The sequence below is a fragment of the Biomphalaria glabrata genome, chromosome 6 (assembly GCF_947242115.1).
Source record: "Biomphalaria glabrata chromosome 6, xgBioGlab47.1, whole genome shotgun sequence".
Taxonomy (NCBI): Eukaryota; Metazoa; Mollusca; class Gastropoda; family Planorbidae; genus Biomphalaria; species Biomphalaria glabrata.
Genome location: NC_074716.1, coordinates 24,153,224 through 24,169,606, shown reverse-complemented (window position 1 = coordinate 24,169,606; position 16,383 = coordinate 24,153,224). Strand labels below are relative to the sequence as shown.

Sequence of the window (16,383 nt, the reverse complement as noted above, 5' to 3'; positions counted from 1 at the left end):
TAGACTTTAGATCTAAACTTATTACTAAACTATTGACATCAAATGACGCTTCATATCAAAATCCGAAAAATGTAAAACTAATTAATTAAGGGTCCCTAACGCAGTTAACAAGAGAGAGGGAGAGAGAGAGATGGGGGAGGGCGGTGTCACGTGCCTTTACAGGTCTTGTTCAGGGAATTCCTATATATAATCATGTTGTACGAACGGAAATTCTATAATCATGATAATGCGAAGCGATTTAAAATAAATCGTCTAGATCTGTATAAATATTTATATTATTTTCTCGTGACTTTCTATATTTACAATATTAACAAGAATATACTGTTGTCAGCATGTGATTTAATTTAAAAATAAATAAATTTTAATGAGATTTTTAAAAATAGAACTATCACAGACACATTATTTTTTTTATGAAGAAAAATATATAGACAAGTGAAATGAATCCGTTCATTCAGGAATCTCACCAGTTGGAAACAACAATAGTCCAATCATGTAAACAGAAATTCAGCGACTCAGTTTCTATTTTAGGATTCACGCAAAAACCCTTATCCATTATAATCATCTTTCCTTCCTGCATTTATATAAATATATCTAGATATATTCTAACTCTTCCAATCGATACATTCACGATCTATATTAATTGAGTCTAGATCAAGTGAGTATAGATCTGATCTAGCCAGTAGAATTAGTTTAGTAGAAAGAGACAGATGAGTCAGATGAGATCTGGACAATCTGGATCTGTGCAGACTGTAGATACAAGTTACAAACAAGTATCATAGTATGTGACACTAGTGACAGTATGTCAAGTAATAACGAAGTATCAACTAGATCATAGATGTAGATAGATCTATAATCAAGTATCATTTTTTATCATTATCATCATACCGATACTTAAATCATATTTTTAAATTTTATGCACCATACTCCTATAGTGAGTTTTATATTATGCTGCCTCAGTCAGTGTGTGAACTTATCCAACTCTTCAAGCTCTGATTCAGATGGGGGCACTCTTAGCCTTATATCCCACTTGCACAATTTTAGTTTTAATCAAGTTATGGGATTTTTTTCAGTGCCACTGTACTCTATCTAGGCTCTCCATCATTTCTTGTTTGTTTTTGTTTTGCATGTTTTTGGATGTACCTTCAGAGTTGAAGATAATTTAGATCTACTTCCTACTCCAAACTCGCTAACCCTAACCCTACTCCAAACCTCCCACAGGACAATAGGGGAAGGCATGGGCAGGAAATTAACTCAGGAACATCAAGACAACCAAACAACAGTCCAGTATGTGCATACCAGATGACCAGGCAGCCATTGGAAGTGTGCAACATCATCAGCGAAGTCCAAGTCCATCATTCGATTCTGTTCATGCCATGGAATACTGAAGTCAGTCTGATTCATTGCTTTCCTCATTATGAAGTTAATGGCTAGTTCTAGTCCAAGTCCATCATTCGATTCTGTTCATGCCATGGAATACTGAAGTCAGTCTGATTCATTGCTTTCCTCATTATGAAGTTAATGGCTAGTTCTAGTCCAAGTCCATCATTCGATTCTGTTCATGCCATGGAATACTGAAGTCAGTCTGATTCATTGCTTTCCTCATTATGAAGTTAATGGCTAGTTCTAGTCCAAGTCCATCATTCGATTCTGTTCAGCCATGGAATACTGAAGTCAGTCTGATTCATTGCTTTCCTTATTATGAAGTTAATGGCTAGTTCTAGTCCAAGTCCATCATTCGATTCTGTTCATGCCATGGAATACTGAAGTCAGTCTGATTCATTGCTTTCCTCATTATGAAGTTAATGGCTAGTTCTAGTCCAAGTCCATCATTCGATTCTGTTCATGCCATGGAATACTGAAGTCAGTCTGATTCATTGCTTTCCTCATTATGAAGTTAATGGCTAGGAGGCAGAGGAAGGAGACAATATTTGTCTTTACAGTAAACAAAAGAATTAAAGTTGGACATTTTTACAAATTAGTTCAATGCCTGCCAGTCAGATGACACTACCTCAAAAAGGAAGACAACCTTACAAAGTCATGAAACTCAATAGCTACTGCTTGCTCATCTCCTAGATCTAGATATAGTACTGAGTTTGAACTGAACTGAGTAGTCATAGATCTATTAATAATATTATTAATATTATTCTTTCTTTATTTAATAAAATATTTTACATATTCACAGTTGCATAAAACAAAAATGGCTATATTCAAAGGAATTCAAATAGCTGCTGATTTTGGTTACAATCTAGGCTTTAAGAAAAAATTAGAGATGCGTAAGAAGATTGTTGAAAATGGAGGCATCATCAGTTTTATTGTTACAAAGAAGGTAATTCACTTTGTCCATTGACATATACACCAAATTTATTTTGAACAAGAACTTTCTGAAACTAAGTGACTCTTTTTGTTTATTCACATAAACACCAAATTTATTTTGAACAAGAACTTTCTGAAACTAAGTGACTCACTTTGTTCATTCACATAAACACTAAATTTATTTTGAACAAGAACTTTCTGAATTTAACACTTTATTTTGATGCTCTAAATTGTAGGCTCTTGTACAGTCTGTGCCACAGAGAAATAGTGTGAGATAACTTTAAATTATTTTGACTGACCTCTGAGAATACCACTTTTGATCATCACATCCTTGGAACACTCTTTTCTCATTTTCAATGGGTACCTCTCCACAAAACAAAGTAGTGCAGACTTCTGCAATCAACACTTTAATTATTAAAAGAGGACCTACAGCAAGTTTTTTTTCCCCACTATATTGATTGTAGAGAAAGCTGTGAATTTTTTTTTCACATCTTCTGTGTTTCAAATGTTCAATACTTACTCAGAAACAGCAGTTACATTAGTGGTATTTTTTAAAAGTAAATTTAGATCTCTTATAAGACATTTTGATTTATAGGGCAGTTAAGTAGACTATGTGTGTTGTTCTGCATAGTCACCCCTAAAACCATGACTACTTGCATCTTCAATGGATTTTCAGCCAAATTATAATCACAAATTCTAAATGCAGTTCCTTAGCAACATTTTTTTTAGCAGATTCTGCTAGATTAAGAACCAAGCTCCTTGTTCTAATTTTTTTTAGGATAAAAATAATCTAAATGTACTAAAAAAAAGCTTGTGATTTTGCTTAATGCTATGTTTCAAATCAACCACAGAAAATTAGATGCAGATGACATAACATAAGATTTGTGGTAATGATAATTTGATCAGAGATTTCTCTCTTTTCACACCTACAAGGCTTTATTCATGTCCATATAAAAAAAAGTTTACCTACAAATCTTAGAAGGTCTTTTCAGTCTTAATCTCTTTCAGAACTGGTTGATAAGCAATTAACACCCCAGACAGCAAAGTAACCTTTTTTCTTTACATGCCAAATCTATCTAGGTTTTACAACAAATCTTGGTGGACTGAGGAATGTTTACTTCTGACCTCTGCTAGATTAAGAACCAAGCCCCTTGTTCTAATTTTTTTTAGGATAAAAATAATCTAAATATACTTAATGCTTGCGTTTTATTAGGGATCTTATTGAGTGGAAGGGGGCAATGAAACTGAAGTTCAATTACTAGGTATTTATTAATACACATTCATTATGTTAGCCTACAAGTATTTGTAATTTATGCAGTCTTAAGCTAAGTTTTATTTAGTTTTAATTCAACATTTCAGTGCCATTTTGTTGTAACAAGTGATCCTGAAAAATGCCAGCTGTCAACAAAATGTAGAATGGCCTCCAAATATGGTCTACCAGTTCTCAATCTGGATTACATCTGGGACTGTTTACAAGCTGAGAAACTTTTGCCTACAGAGTCTTATATTGTTGGAGGAAAGAGCAAATTTTTAGATTTCAAGTCTGGAAAAATTTCAGGTAAGCATTTGTTTAAAAAAGTGAATTGGTTTTAAATACAGCCAGTCATAGTTATATATATTTTCATGACACCTCTAGAGTGACTTCCTTCAAATTTTCATCCGAGACAGCTCAGAAAGAAGGAATTGTTTCAAATTAACAAGTGGCATTTCTTATGGAGGAAAAATGGAGGCTTTAGTTGTAGAGCATATGGATACAAATTAAAAGTTCTGAGTTTTTAAGGACAGTAACAATTTTTATGCTGCATTCAAAAACTTTATTGGTCTATCTGTAAAGTTAAATGCATTTTATTTTTCTGCTAGAAGCATAGCACCCAAGTAAAATCCTATCAAATCTCAGTGGCATAAGTTCTTTTTTATGAAGAAGAGAGTTATATGAAAGAGATATCACTTTATGTATTTATTAAAAAGTATTTGGTTCATAATTTTATCATCAGCTTTAAATCCACCTGAGAAGTCTAAATCATTTGCCTCCAAAGCCCCATTTAATCCAAAATCAGTGAAGATTTGGCATCACGGAGATGAATCCCAGCCTTATTTTGAAGAAGAAAGCTATGAAGTTGCAAAGTTCTGTATTTTTCTTGTAAGTTATTTAGCTTAATGATTTGAAATAGCATGTGTATCTCCATCAATCTTCTATTCCAGTTTTTTTTTTTTTTTTTTAAAACACTTTGTTGTGTCCTTTTTGATTAATTGTCATCACCATTGTGGACAACACTCAAGGATGATCCTGCACTGGGACTAATCCTTAATCCTCTCAATCCTCTGTCACTAAGTATTTGTTTGCTACTGCTAGCATTAAAAGTAATTAAGAAAAAGAAATCTTGAAAATAAATAAAAATATTAAAAATATGTTTAAAGGTTCCAATAATATATTATTATGTAACTATTTCTGAAATAACAATGTTAAAATCTACCATCAAATCTAAACATAATCATTAAAGTAGTATTCATTTCATTTCTTTTTTTTTTTATAGGGTTACAACAAGCTGTCAAAAAGTGAAGTGGCTCACATTGTTGAGCTTCATTCATCCATTCTTTTATCAAAAAAAACCTCAGTTGAAAATATGGAGGAAGAAAATGATAAAGGCCCATCTTTATATAGAATTGTCTATCAGCAAGGAAACATGAAAGATTTGGAAGTAAGATGCAGATATATGTATCTAAATTTTTATTTTTATTTGATAGCAGGCTTTAGTAGACACATTTTTAAAGTTGATTAATAATTTTAAAACATTTTCAATGAATTTCATGGGTTTTTTTTTAGATATGAAAGTTTGTGATCATGAAAGGATGGCTCAACCCAAAAACAAAATTGAGATTCAAATCATTGTGCTATCTATCTACTGTTGGTCCTAATTAACTACCTGGTTAACATAAAGAAAATATTTTTCAACACTTTTATGCTAATTATTCTGATTAACATTTATTATTTTTTTCCAGAAAGGTAACATTTGTAATACAGAATTTCGGTATGTACCAACAGCAGAACAAGCTCTAGCTTGTTTCTCAATGCTCTATGAAGAACTAAAGAAGAAACCAGATTTGACAAAACAAGTTGGCCCTATTCGTGGAGTAGGTTCTCTGAAACTTCAGCGTGTAAGCTTAAACTCTATATTTCCTATTTTTTGAAACATCAAGCAATGGGCTTTCTAAATAAGTTCAAAATGCTTATAAACTCTTATGTTAAATACAAAGTAACACTAACAACATGCTTTGTCCTCTTTATGATAATACATAAACATATATATATATATATATATATATATATACCAGATTTCTGTCTTAATCTGTAGAAATATTTAGTTAGAAATTGATTTTATACTCTTTTCCTTGCATCCTAAATTTTTACACTTTTTTTTGTGTTTTAGACAAAATTAATTTTGTTTTCACTTAGTTAACAAACTGACCACAAAACTGGTAAACAGAAAACTCTGAAGATGAGAAGAACACATTTTTGTTTAACTTTTTTTTATCTAAAGTAGATTTATTATCCTAATCAACTAATTTAATATTAGCCAATTTGAACCCAGAAGCTTATGCTCTTGGATGTTATTAATAGTACCATGCAATATATTGTAAAAACGAAATATCACTTAAAATATAAATAAAACAACTAATGTTTGTTTTTCTACTACATTAGTGTATAGCTTTATTTCAATAGTTCTACATCTCCAAAATCAATGCATTTTAGATATCAGTAGAGTAAAAAAAAAATAGTAGTTTAAATTTTTGTTTTTACCTTAATTAATATATTTCTTGTGTTATTGTTCAGTTGATGGCACAATCTTCACAATTGAATGTTGGCTGCAGTGCTGATGTTAAGGAACTGGTTGAACACATCTGGCAGGAAGCAATGTCTGAGATTACAACACTTTTGGGTGAATTAAGTAGCATTCGTCTAGAGCAGGTCAGTATAAGGACCTTCACAGTAGCAGGATTTGCTTTATCACATTTATTTCTTCTAGTGCCATTTGAGAATGGAATGGGTTGCCTGAATCAGCCAGGAAAACTAACAACTTAGCAGAGTTTAAGTCATTGATTTACAAGCATGACTAGATTGACACACCAAATGCGTAGGACATAATTATCTTCTTTTTTGAAATAACGTCTGTAATATATAAGATAATATATAAGAAGAAAGATTTCTTGACTTAGTCAAAGTGTAAGTTTTGTGGGTATTCTGTTTTTGGGATTCTTTGCCTAGGCGTTCTATAGAATTATATGTATGTATGCATGCATGTATGGGAGTGTCTGTGTGGGTACTTTCACTGAACTATGGTAGCTTTTAAAGTGGTAATTATTTGTTAAAGCTAAAAGCTTATTGGCTTTGCATTTTAATAAATTCACTCTTAGAAGATCTTATTTGTAAAAATTATAATAGCCTTTTTTTGTCCTATAATAGGTTGAAAAAGCAGAAGCCATTCTTGTTAAAATCCGAGAGGCTATGAAGGTTTCAGCTTCAGACTCTAAAATTCAGTCCCTCATTTCAGAATTTTATTCCATATTGAAACACAGAAATGAAAATACAGACATCAAAGAGTCTGAAAGGAAAAAATGGTGTGTTCAGAAACAGGACATGTGCCAGGTAAATGGCTGACTAATTAAGCTTGTAACAGACATACAATTTATCACAATATAATACAATAAAAATGTCAAATTAGCATTGTTATTACTTGGCATTTCACCCTACTATCAAAAGTTATGCACCCTCCTCTGATCTATTCATTTAGACTTAGTGTTTTTAGGTTGATAATTTCTGACAAAGGCTTGAAAAATATATATATATAACCTTTATCATTTTTTTAATTGTATTACTTTAGTGAATACTTTTTATATATACCTATTAAATTAAGACAGCTTAAACATGAGACAACCTTCTCCAGTAGATAAGATATTCAGCACATGGTCTACTTAGTTAAAAGATGACATCAAGGTTTTTAGTGGCTTTATTAAAGCAATTATTATATATATATTGTTGTAACTCCAGTGGTGGACTGATAGGGTTAAAGTGTGTGTGACCTACTGACACACGAGACTAAGGGGAATCACAGAGGTCATGGTTGTTGAACAAGGGACATTACTGCTAGTACACGCAAATATGACCAGTGTTATGGTCATTTAATCGAAAGCTTTTATGGTTGAGAGACAATGTGTAAGAAAGGACTGTTGAGTCCAGGACAGTAAGTCAGTAATGGCTGTGCGGTAGAATGTGAGTCCTTGAAAATGTAGCTGTACGAGTCCAGGAGTGGAAAGAGAAACTTGTAGTGTTTATTTAGGAGTTCTATTGTGTTAAAGCATTTGAAGTTTGTGAAGCCAATAGTGTTTTATTGGCTGTTGATGTATTTGTCATTAAACCGCCACATTGTTACTTGAAAATCTTGTTGTCAAGTTCTTGTGTTAGATGTGCTTTGTGTTTAGCAGTGTTTACAGAAGGCCTGGTAGAGAAGATCGTAACAATATATATATATATATACATATATATATATATATATATATATATATATATATATATATATATATATACTTTTGCTTTTATTAGAGCTTTAAAAACATTTATGTTCTAGTTTAGTTTTTATTTATAACTTTTATCTATAAATTTTTCTTTGCATGTGTTCAGTTGGTGAAAGACATGATCTCGGCAAGTGAGATGACCAACTTTCAGGAAAGAAGTTTCACAGACGCCAAGTATGCTGCTCTTAGATGTCAGATCAGACAGTTGGCTAACAGTGAGAGACAAGACGTTGAAGATTTAATCAGATCTTCCATGGATAGGTAAGTTATAAACTCACCAAATCAGCTGTAATGTCATTCCTTGATCTTGAATTAAATGTCAGATTTTCAAGTCATGTAGAGGCTTTAGTATTGCTACACTTTTTCTATCACAGTTTTGTTTTCATTTTGAAATGCCACATCAAGTTTGACTAGAAATTTCCCTGAACTTCTAAATATTGTCAGGGGTTTGGTTGCTTAGTTTACAAACCAAGGGGTCTCTAGTTCCAATTTCAGTAAAGTGGAACTTTGGGATTTTTGTGATGTCTTCTGAGTTCACCTAACTCTTATGAGTACCTGACATTAGTTGGGGAAAGTCAAGTTGGTTGGTCGTTGTGCTGGCCACATAACATTCTTGTTAACTGTGGACCAAATAACAGATGGCCATTACATCATCTACCCTATAGATCCCAAGTTCTGAAAGGAGTACTTTATATTTTTATTAATATTGCAACTTTATTATTTTAATATAATAGCTTAGATAACCAGAATTATACATTTTTACAAACTAAAAGATTTATTTTTTTTGAGCATGTTCATATAGCATCTAGAAATTAAGAAAATTTATTATTACAATAATTGTTTATTCTCTGTTTCACATCATTTATTAGATACTAAAAAACTTGCTCAACCCTTTTATTCTACTTTAGTCCAAACCAAGATTTGCTGATATCCAATGTTTTTGAAGTCTGGAGACAAGTGGAAGATATTGATTTCAGATTTGACATTGAACCAAAACGTTTGCTATTTCATTCATCTAAAATTGAGAACTTTGTTGGTATCTTATCTAGGTACTCTTGTTTCTTAATGATGCATATTGTTTTGTATTAAAATGTATGGCATATGCATATGTTTGCCTTAACAAACCTTTTTTTTTTGTTGAACCTCAACAATGTCATAAGTAAGGGAAAGTGATAAAGAAGACTTTTTTTTGTTTTTTTTTTGTACTAGATTTATTTGACATGCAGATGTAATATGGTTTAAAGTTAAAAGTATGAATTTATTTATATTCAATGATTTCTAAAATACCTTTGTTGACATTATCCTTTAAAAAAAAACACTCAGATTTTTACAATTTCTAACAATTTATCAAATGCTTTTAAAAATTGTGTTTAGAGGCTTACTGTTACCTAAAGCTGTTGTGGACGACATGGGAGGAAGTCGAACTGATGAGGGATCTCTGGGATGTGGCATTTATTTTGCTAGTGATTTCAAGTATGCTTATGTTTAATTATACCTCCTTTAATTAATCAATTATGCTTATGTTTAATTATACTTAATAATTAATTATAATGTCTTGAGCTGTTCCATTTTATTATTATTATAATTTAATAAAAATAAAATGTATATACTGCTGTTAACAAACAATATAGTTTCAATTATCAACCTTTATTGAAACCTTTGTTATATATGTTTGAACAATTTGTGTCTGATAGTACCAGTGTTCAATACTCTACACCAAGCAAAACCAAAGGATCACGTTTATTACTTATCAATGAGGTAGCCCTCGGACAAATCAAAGATTACACTACACATGAAACAAGTCTTGTGGCGCCACCACCAGGATACAATAGCACTCATGGAGTGAGCAAAAAATGTGACAAATCATCTTTGTTTGAAGTAATTTATTTTCCACTTATTTTGATCTTGTAAATTCAAAACATTCAATTCATGGAAACTATATTTATGCTGATTCAAAACAATAATAAAAATAAAATGAAATTTAAAAATTGTGATTTTTGAAAAACAACTTTACATTATTTATGAATTTGAAATGTTTTCAGTTGATCTACACTTTCTTTCTGTAGCATGATGAGTATGTGGTGTACACAGTGAATCAGCAAAGAGTCCGTTACCTAGTTGAATTTATGGTAGCTGGAGATCAAGTGAAATCTATGCCCAAAACAACTGAAATAGACTCCAACCTTTTGTGCGATGATCTGGAGAACACAAGTAATTTCATCCAATGTCTAAAATAAAACTGAATCTGCATATTCATTCATAAGATAATATGACATCATAAATCAGAGAAAAAAAGGAAAAGTTTATGTATCTTTTATTTTTAATAAAACTTCAAAAACAAAATATAATTATTGATAATTGATTAGTTTATAAAGTTTAAAAAGATTAGAGAATTAAGTTTTAATTCATCATAGGTATTGGAGTTTAGCATGTCATTAAGGCTATCCTAATGGATGGTTTTCTTATGTAAAGGCCTTATTCTATCCAGCTACAATGTTTAGTTTTCTTTGCCATATGTGGTTCTTGGAGAGTATGCTACAAATTTATCTTATTGTTTTTTGACTTCATTGTCAAATAAATGTTTACATGCTTTAACCTGATAGTTAATTTCAGAAGTCATCTAATGTTCATTCTGTTTGTTGCACTTAGTCATTTTGTAAATGTCAAGTTGAGATTTGAACTCAAGCCCCCTTATAAGGTTAACAAATTAACAAGCGGTTTATGTCTCAGCCACACATCCCTTTTATCTTTGAAAAACAGAAAATTAATCATCATGATCATCATCCCAGTGGCACTACATACCATGGAGGGCTCTGGCCTGCTTTAGCACATCTCTCCATTCAAATCTATCTTGTGCCTTACGTCTCCTTGATCAGACTTTTAGCTGCTGTAGATCTGCCTCTATGTCATCAAGCCACTGTATTCATGGGGTACCTGCTTTTTGGTTTTTGCCGGTGAAAAATCTTTGCTCCTTTGTTCACTGGAATTCTTTTAAGTTGACCTGCCCAACGTAATCTGTTCCTTTTTATTTCCGTCACAATGGAGGGTTCTTCATATAGCTGGTATATTTCTTAATTGAGTCAAATTATTCTAGCAGGAATATAAGGCAATATTCACACAGATATTTTTTTTTTTTTTTTTGCTATCTCCCATGGTTCTGTCCAAATTTTAATACCAGTGTGTACATTAATGAATATTTGATGGTATTATCAGTACTTTATTGCTCAGTTATAATTACAGTACCTTTGACTAACAAGTTTGATAGAAGAGGACTCAACTTAAATTTTATTTGTTAGCTGTTTTTTCAAAATCTATAGAACTTTTTAACAAATAAAAGTCACAGTTAAACATACTTTTTTAGATATAAATTTCCTATTACTTTTTCCTTAAAACTAAGCCTTCTTTTGTAAAATTCTCAAATCTTAAAAATGTATCAAGAATCTTTTCCTTAATAGTCAAATGCTCTAAATCTTTCACAACTATTACTATTATTTACATTATCGATAATGACAGTGAAAAATAAACCAATAATAAATTAAATATTTGTATAGCAAATTTTCTTTTTCTCTATATTTGTTATTGCTCCCCCACCCTAAAAATAGCCCTTAAATGATACAAAAAGTTAAACCAATAAATCACAATACTTCTATAACAATTTCCTAAATTTCTTTTTTTTTTATTTTCTTTTTGCTCTCCCTTAAAATAGCCCTCAATGATGTGATTGGCGTATCAGATCCATTGTTAAAAGTAGTTCCAGGTCTTGTTGGGAATAAAAATGCCCAAGTTGAACTGAGAGGAGTACACATTAGAGCTAAACTCATAGATCTTGCAGCTCAGGTAGGTGTCAGCAGTGGCTCTTCTGGAATAGATGGGCATCAGCAGCAGTTCTTCTGCTTTAGTGATAGTACTGTCATATGTAACTTAAATTAAAAAAAAAAATGTCGGTGGCCCAACTGCTATATCCTTAAATAGATTAAATAGTTTCTCTTGAAATCTTGCATCTATTAGCAGCGCTATTAGCTTATTGTTAGAGATGATTTGAATCTCTGAAGTCTTAACGTTTATGGAGTTTAATGATGATGATTAGTATTTATTTTAGTATTTAGTTATGTAGATAAGATTACTGTGCTGCCAAGTTACATAAAGTGGCCTACCACTGATGGTCCTTCCCAGTGATTGTGGAGCTAAGTAAATTCCATTGAGAGACTCTTGGAACAGGACACATCACTGATGAGAAAAATAGATAACTGTCAGGCTTAGGTCAGGACCTCTCTAACTGCCAACAAATCAATTGTCTATAATAATAAAATAAATAAATAAATTATAGCTTTTATACAGCTCTACTTTCATGCTTATAGCATGCTCAGAGCGCTATGGTCCAATCTCATTTGTGGACCAGTGGGGAAGGGGGTATCTGGGAGAAAGTTTTCTGTGCTGCCTTTAGGCACAACTCTGCTTGAGTCGGGTGTCGAACCTCATGCTGCCTTTGTAGTTAGCCAAGTTCAAGCGTACTAGCCTCTCAACCATGCAGTAGTGACTTCCATGCCTGGTTGCTCATTTGGAAACATCTGAAGCTTCATGAAAACTTCCATCTAAAGTGCCTGCAGTCTAGAATGTGCATACATTCGCAAGACTACCAGGCAAATAATGTTCCACAACTGCTCTAGCTAGGACACTTAACCCTTGTGTTGGATGACCATATGAAAGAGATGATCTTATTTGTGGATTACCTTAGGAGCACCTTGAGCACTTTTTAAAGACCATCGCAGTTTTAACTTTTCTCTCACTGGCATAGACAAGAACCTTTTTTTTTTAAATTATTGCTTTGAATGGGTATTAGGAACATTTTTTTTATTTTGGCATTGCTTGCAAAAATATTTATATTAACTAAATGAATTACTTCAATATTTGTTTTATTACCTTTTAAATAAATGATTTTTCATTGCATTATTTGAGTCCTGTTTTCTATTTCTTCTCTTCATCACCAGGTGGTTGTGCTTCAGGAGTACTACAACAACACTGGGGAGTCTATTGAGGCCAAGTATGTGTTTCCTCTTGATGACGCTGCTGCTGTTTGCGGCTTTGAGGCTTTCATCAATGGCAAGCACATAGTGGGTGAGGTGAAAGAAAAAGAAGTGGCCCACAAGGAGTACAAGGAAGCCATTAGTCAAGGTCATGGAGCATACTTAATGGACCAGGATGAAGAAACACCTGTGAGAAACTCAATTAGTCTTGCTGTTGGTTTTTTTTTTTGGGGGGGGGGGGGGTTGTTTCCAAACTATTTTAAAGTACTTTTAGCAATAGTGAGATTTTTAAAAACAATTCATCAATGTTGTATTCTTTACTCTTTAAAAGAATTGGTGCTTGAATAATGCTATTTAAAATCAATTACCAGGCATTTAACAAAGAAGTATGTCAATGTCATTTTCACCATGTCTATTTATTTTTTTCAAGAAATTTGTTTTTGTTTTGTTATCAATTACAATTATTTTGTAACAGATTCTTATTTAAAACAAAACCATTGTGTATAAACATTGTTTTTTTTAAATATTCTTCAAGGATGTGTTTACAGTCAGTGTGGGCAATCTTCCTCCCAGTGCCTGTGTGTTGATCAAAATAACTTATGTTGCTGAGCTGCAAGTGGAGGATGAGCTGATCAGTTTTATACTGCCAGCAACTGTAGCTCCATGGAAAGAAGACTCAGCTCTGAAGTACTCTACTCAGGTTCTAAACATAAGAATTGAATTTGGGATTGTTAGACTTTGATCTGTCATTAGCTTTGTTATTAATTTTCTTTTATCACAATTAATTTGAAAGCATTATCTTACATTGATTATTAATATTGTTTTATCACAGACAACATAAAAGCATTATCTAACAAATTGTAAAGGATATCTGCTTAATCACTGACTTAACATCAAAGAAAAGAATCTTCATAACTTGTTTCTGTATTTTTATAATGGCAGGAAGAACTGAAAAGTCACAAAATGGCTGCTGCTAATACAACAGTCCAAGTTGCCTTAGAAATGCCATTTGAAATCAGAAGTTTGCACTGCCCTACACACAAAGTTAAGATTAAGGTCAGCCATTTGAATATGTTTTACTTAACACATATACATGCAACCCAGAGTAACAATGTAACACTTAGGCTCAAGTGGTTTGGAACTCACTCCCCATTGATCTCAGACAGACAACATGCTACACCACTTTTAAGAAGAACATTAAGACCTATCTGTTTAAAACTTTTTTAGATTAACTGTCATTTTAGCTCTCGTGTTTTTGTTTGTAATGTTGTTACAGCGCCTTTAGCCTACATTTTGTTTGTTAACAGCGCTTTATAAATAAAATTATTATTATTATTATTAAGTGGTTATGAATGTTGAAATTGTTCTGTGTGCAGTAATGTGTTTTAAGTAGTGTGTGTATAGCAATGGGTATAAGTCATTGTCTTTAATTCCAAAGATTTAGAATGAGGGCAGTATTTTTCAGGACCATGCAAACCTTTGCTACCTGTATATTCAGCCACATCTAATTCAGTCAAAGCTGTTGTCCTCTGATGTTTTTATTTGTTTTCTATCATGGTCTTTGCCTGCTTTCATCAAAGGCTTTCTTTGGGTCTCAAATGTTTGTCCTGCAACGTTGGTGAGAGCTTTCCAGCTGTCTCTTTCAGACGCCATCTGCTGCCAGCTACTTTTCTCTATGCCAGTGAGGACAAAATATGTTACCTTTGTGTTTGTCCTCTTTTAAGCTATAGGAAAAAGAGCAGTATGAAATTACATTTAGAAAATCAGCAGCTTGGCCTTTTTAGAGAAAAAAAAGTTATTATTTTAAGTCTACAAAATACTTAAAGTCAATGTATGTAAGGTATGTGAGTGGTTTGTGAAAAAAATTATAGCAGTGTAACAATTGTGGATAAAAGTAAAATAATTAAAACGCTAGAAAAAAAAAAAAGAGTTTACTAATTTTTTTTCCCTTCAAATTTAATGTCTAGCAAACATCCACCAAGGCCTATGTTGAAATGTCCCGTAGGCAGAACTTTGGGTCAGGATTTCAGTTGCTGATTGGTCTGGCTGAAATCCATGTGCCCAGAATGTGGGTGGAACGACTTCCTGAATCACAGGACCAGGTAACCAAGCTTGTCAATTGTTCAAAATGCATGTTAGTATAAGATGGGATTAATACTATATTTTGGTGCTGAGAAATAAAGTGCTTAATTTAAGTGCCTGTAAAGAATTTTGACAATAAACTCTAATGTAGATTCCTATCATACAAATTAATTGGCCAAATACAACATTATATGACTAGTGAAATTGTACTGAATAATTAATTAAATATGACATGTTCTGGGTGAGCCCTAGAACCATTTAGTACAATAGTTCAAGCTTTTTTCTAAAAACATTGCTTAGGCCTACCATTGTATGCAGGGTCTCATCTAATACAATCTGGACAAATGTTTTACTGAGTAACAAATGATTGGTCTATAGATATAAATTCTACACTTTGTCCCAAGTAGTTTCACTTCTAAATCATTCATTCATTCATAATCCCAACTATTGAAGTGCTTTAACATTTAAACAAACATAGTTTTTCTATAATGTCTTGCAATATTCCAGGCTTGTATGCTGACATTTTTCCCAGAGTTTGAAGCACAGGAAAGTACAGAAGGAGAAATCATTATTCTGTTAGATGTTTCAAACTCCATGAAGGACAAAGCTTTAAATGAAGCTAAGAAAGTGGCACTTCTCATTTTGAAATCTTTGCAGCCAAACTGGCATTTTAATATTGTTAAATTTGGTTCAGGTAAAAAAAAATTAGCTTTTAAAAAATACTTTTCTGTATTTTTTCTTAGTTGTGATAGTTTTTTAAAAAGCTTAAATCAACTCTGTTTGTCTATCTGGTAAAAAGTGTATTTATTATTTCTCCTATGCCCATTCTCGGATCAAGTTCAAACTTTACAGAATTATTCATTAGTATAGACAGGACAAGAATCATTTAAAAAATAAAAAAGCCAATTATTCAATTAATTACTGGTAATTAATTATTTTGTTAAATACCGACAAAGGAAATAATTCTTCAGTTTTCTAATATATGGCTAAATATGTAGGGTTTAATCCACTTAAATAATTGTTAATGCTATTTCTCCTGCACACATTCTCCCATCAAGTGGACACTTTAAACAAATTTATGATTTTAAACACTGAAACTCAGGCAATAGAATACTCTGTTACTAATACGTTATAAAACTGTGTGTTTAAAAAAAAAAGTTAATGTCTGACATTCTTCCTCTTTAATTTGAATATTGTTGTAATTTGTATGTTTTAGAAATACCCCAATCACCTTTTTGATCTTTGAACAGTTTTTTAAAAGCATCCTCAGAACCTTCTGCATCCTGGTTCTATGAATTTATTAAGCCTATCAAAATCCAACAGATTCTTTTAGTTTTCTGTGCCACATTTTTAAACTAATTTTTTTTAAAAGTAAATAAGAACTCAGAAACAC

The 16,383-nt window shown here is 32.1% G+C and overlaps 1 protein-coding gene across 5 annotated transcripts in view; it reads left to right on the top strand.

Moving 5' to 3' along the window:
• The first annotated feature begins 502 nt into the window (after positions 1-502).
• Positions 503-16,383, top strand: part of LOC106060547 (protein mono-ADP-ribosyltransferase PARP4-like) — a 48,934-nt gene continuing 33,053 nt past the window's right edge. For 3 of the 5 annotated variants that reach the window (XM_056031873.1, XM_056031874.1, XM_056031871.1), the window contains exons 1-19: positions 680-770; positions 2,183-2,326; positions 3,673-3,871; positions 4,308-4,453; positions 4,848-5,012; positions 5,314-5,469; positions 6,146-6,280; positions 6,776-6,958; positions 7,991-8,145; positions 8,793-8,933; positions 9,259-9,357; positions 9,579-9,762; positions 9,951-10,095; positions 11,591-11,721; positions 12,873-13,097; positions 13,444-13,608; positions 13,851-13,964; positions 14,876-15,010; positions 15,498-15,684. In XM_056031873.1, the coding sequence (XP_055887848.1) occupies positions 708-770; positions 2,183-2,326; positions 3,673-3,871; positions 4,308-4,453; positions 4,848-5,012; positions 5,314-5,469; positions 6,146-6,280; positions 6,776-6,958; positions 7,991-8,145; positions 8,793-8,933; positions 9,259-9,357; positions 9,579-9,762; positions 9,951-10,095; positions 11,591-11,721; positions 12,873-13,097; positions 13,444-13,608; positions 13,851-13,964; positions 14,876-15,010; positions 15,498-15,684 (2,872 nt within the window). In that variant the 5' untranslated portion in view covers positions 680-707. Of the gene's footprint in view, positions 656-679; positions 779-2,182; positions 2,327-3,672; positions 3,872-4,307; positions 4,454-4,847; positions 5,013-5,313; positions 5,470-6,145; positions 6,281-6,775; positions 6,959-7,990; positions 8,146-8,792; positions 8,934-9,258; positions 9,358-9,578; positions 9,763-9,950; positions 10,096-11,590; positions 11,722-12,872; positions 13,098-13,443; positions 13,609-13,850; positions 13,965-14,875; positions 15,011-15,497; positions 15,685-16,383 lie in introns of those variants that run through there. The other 2 variants (XM_056031875.1, XM_056031876.1) reach the window with 2 other exon arrangements.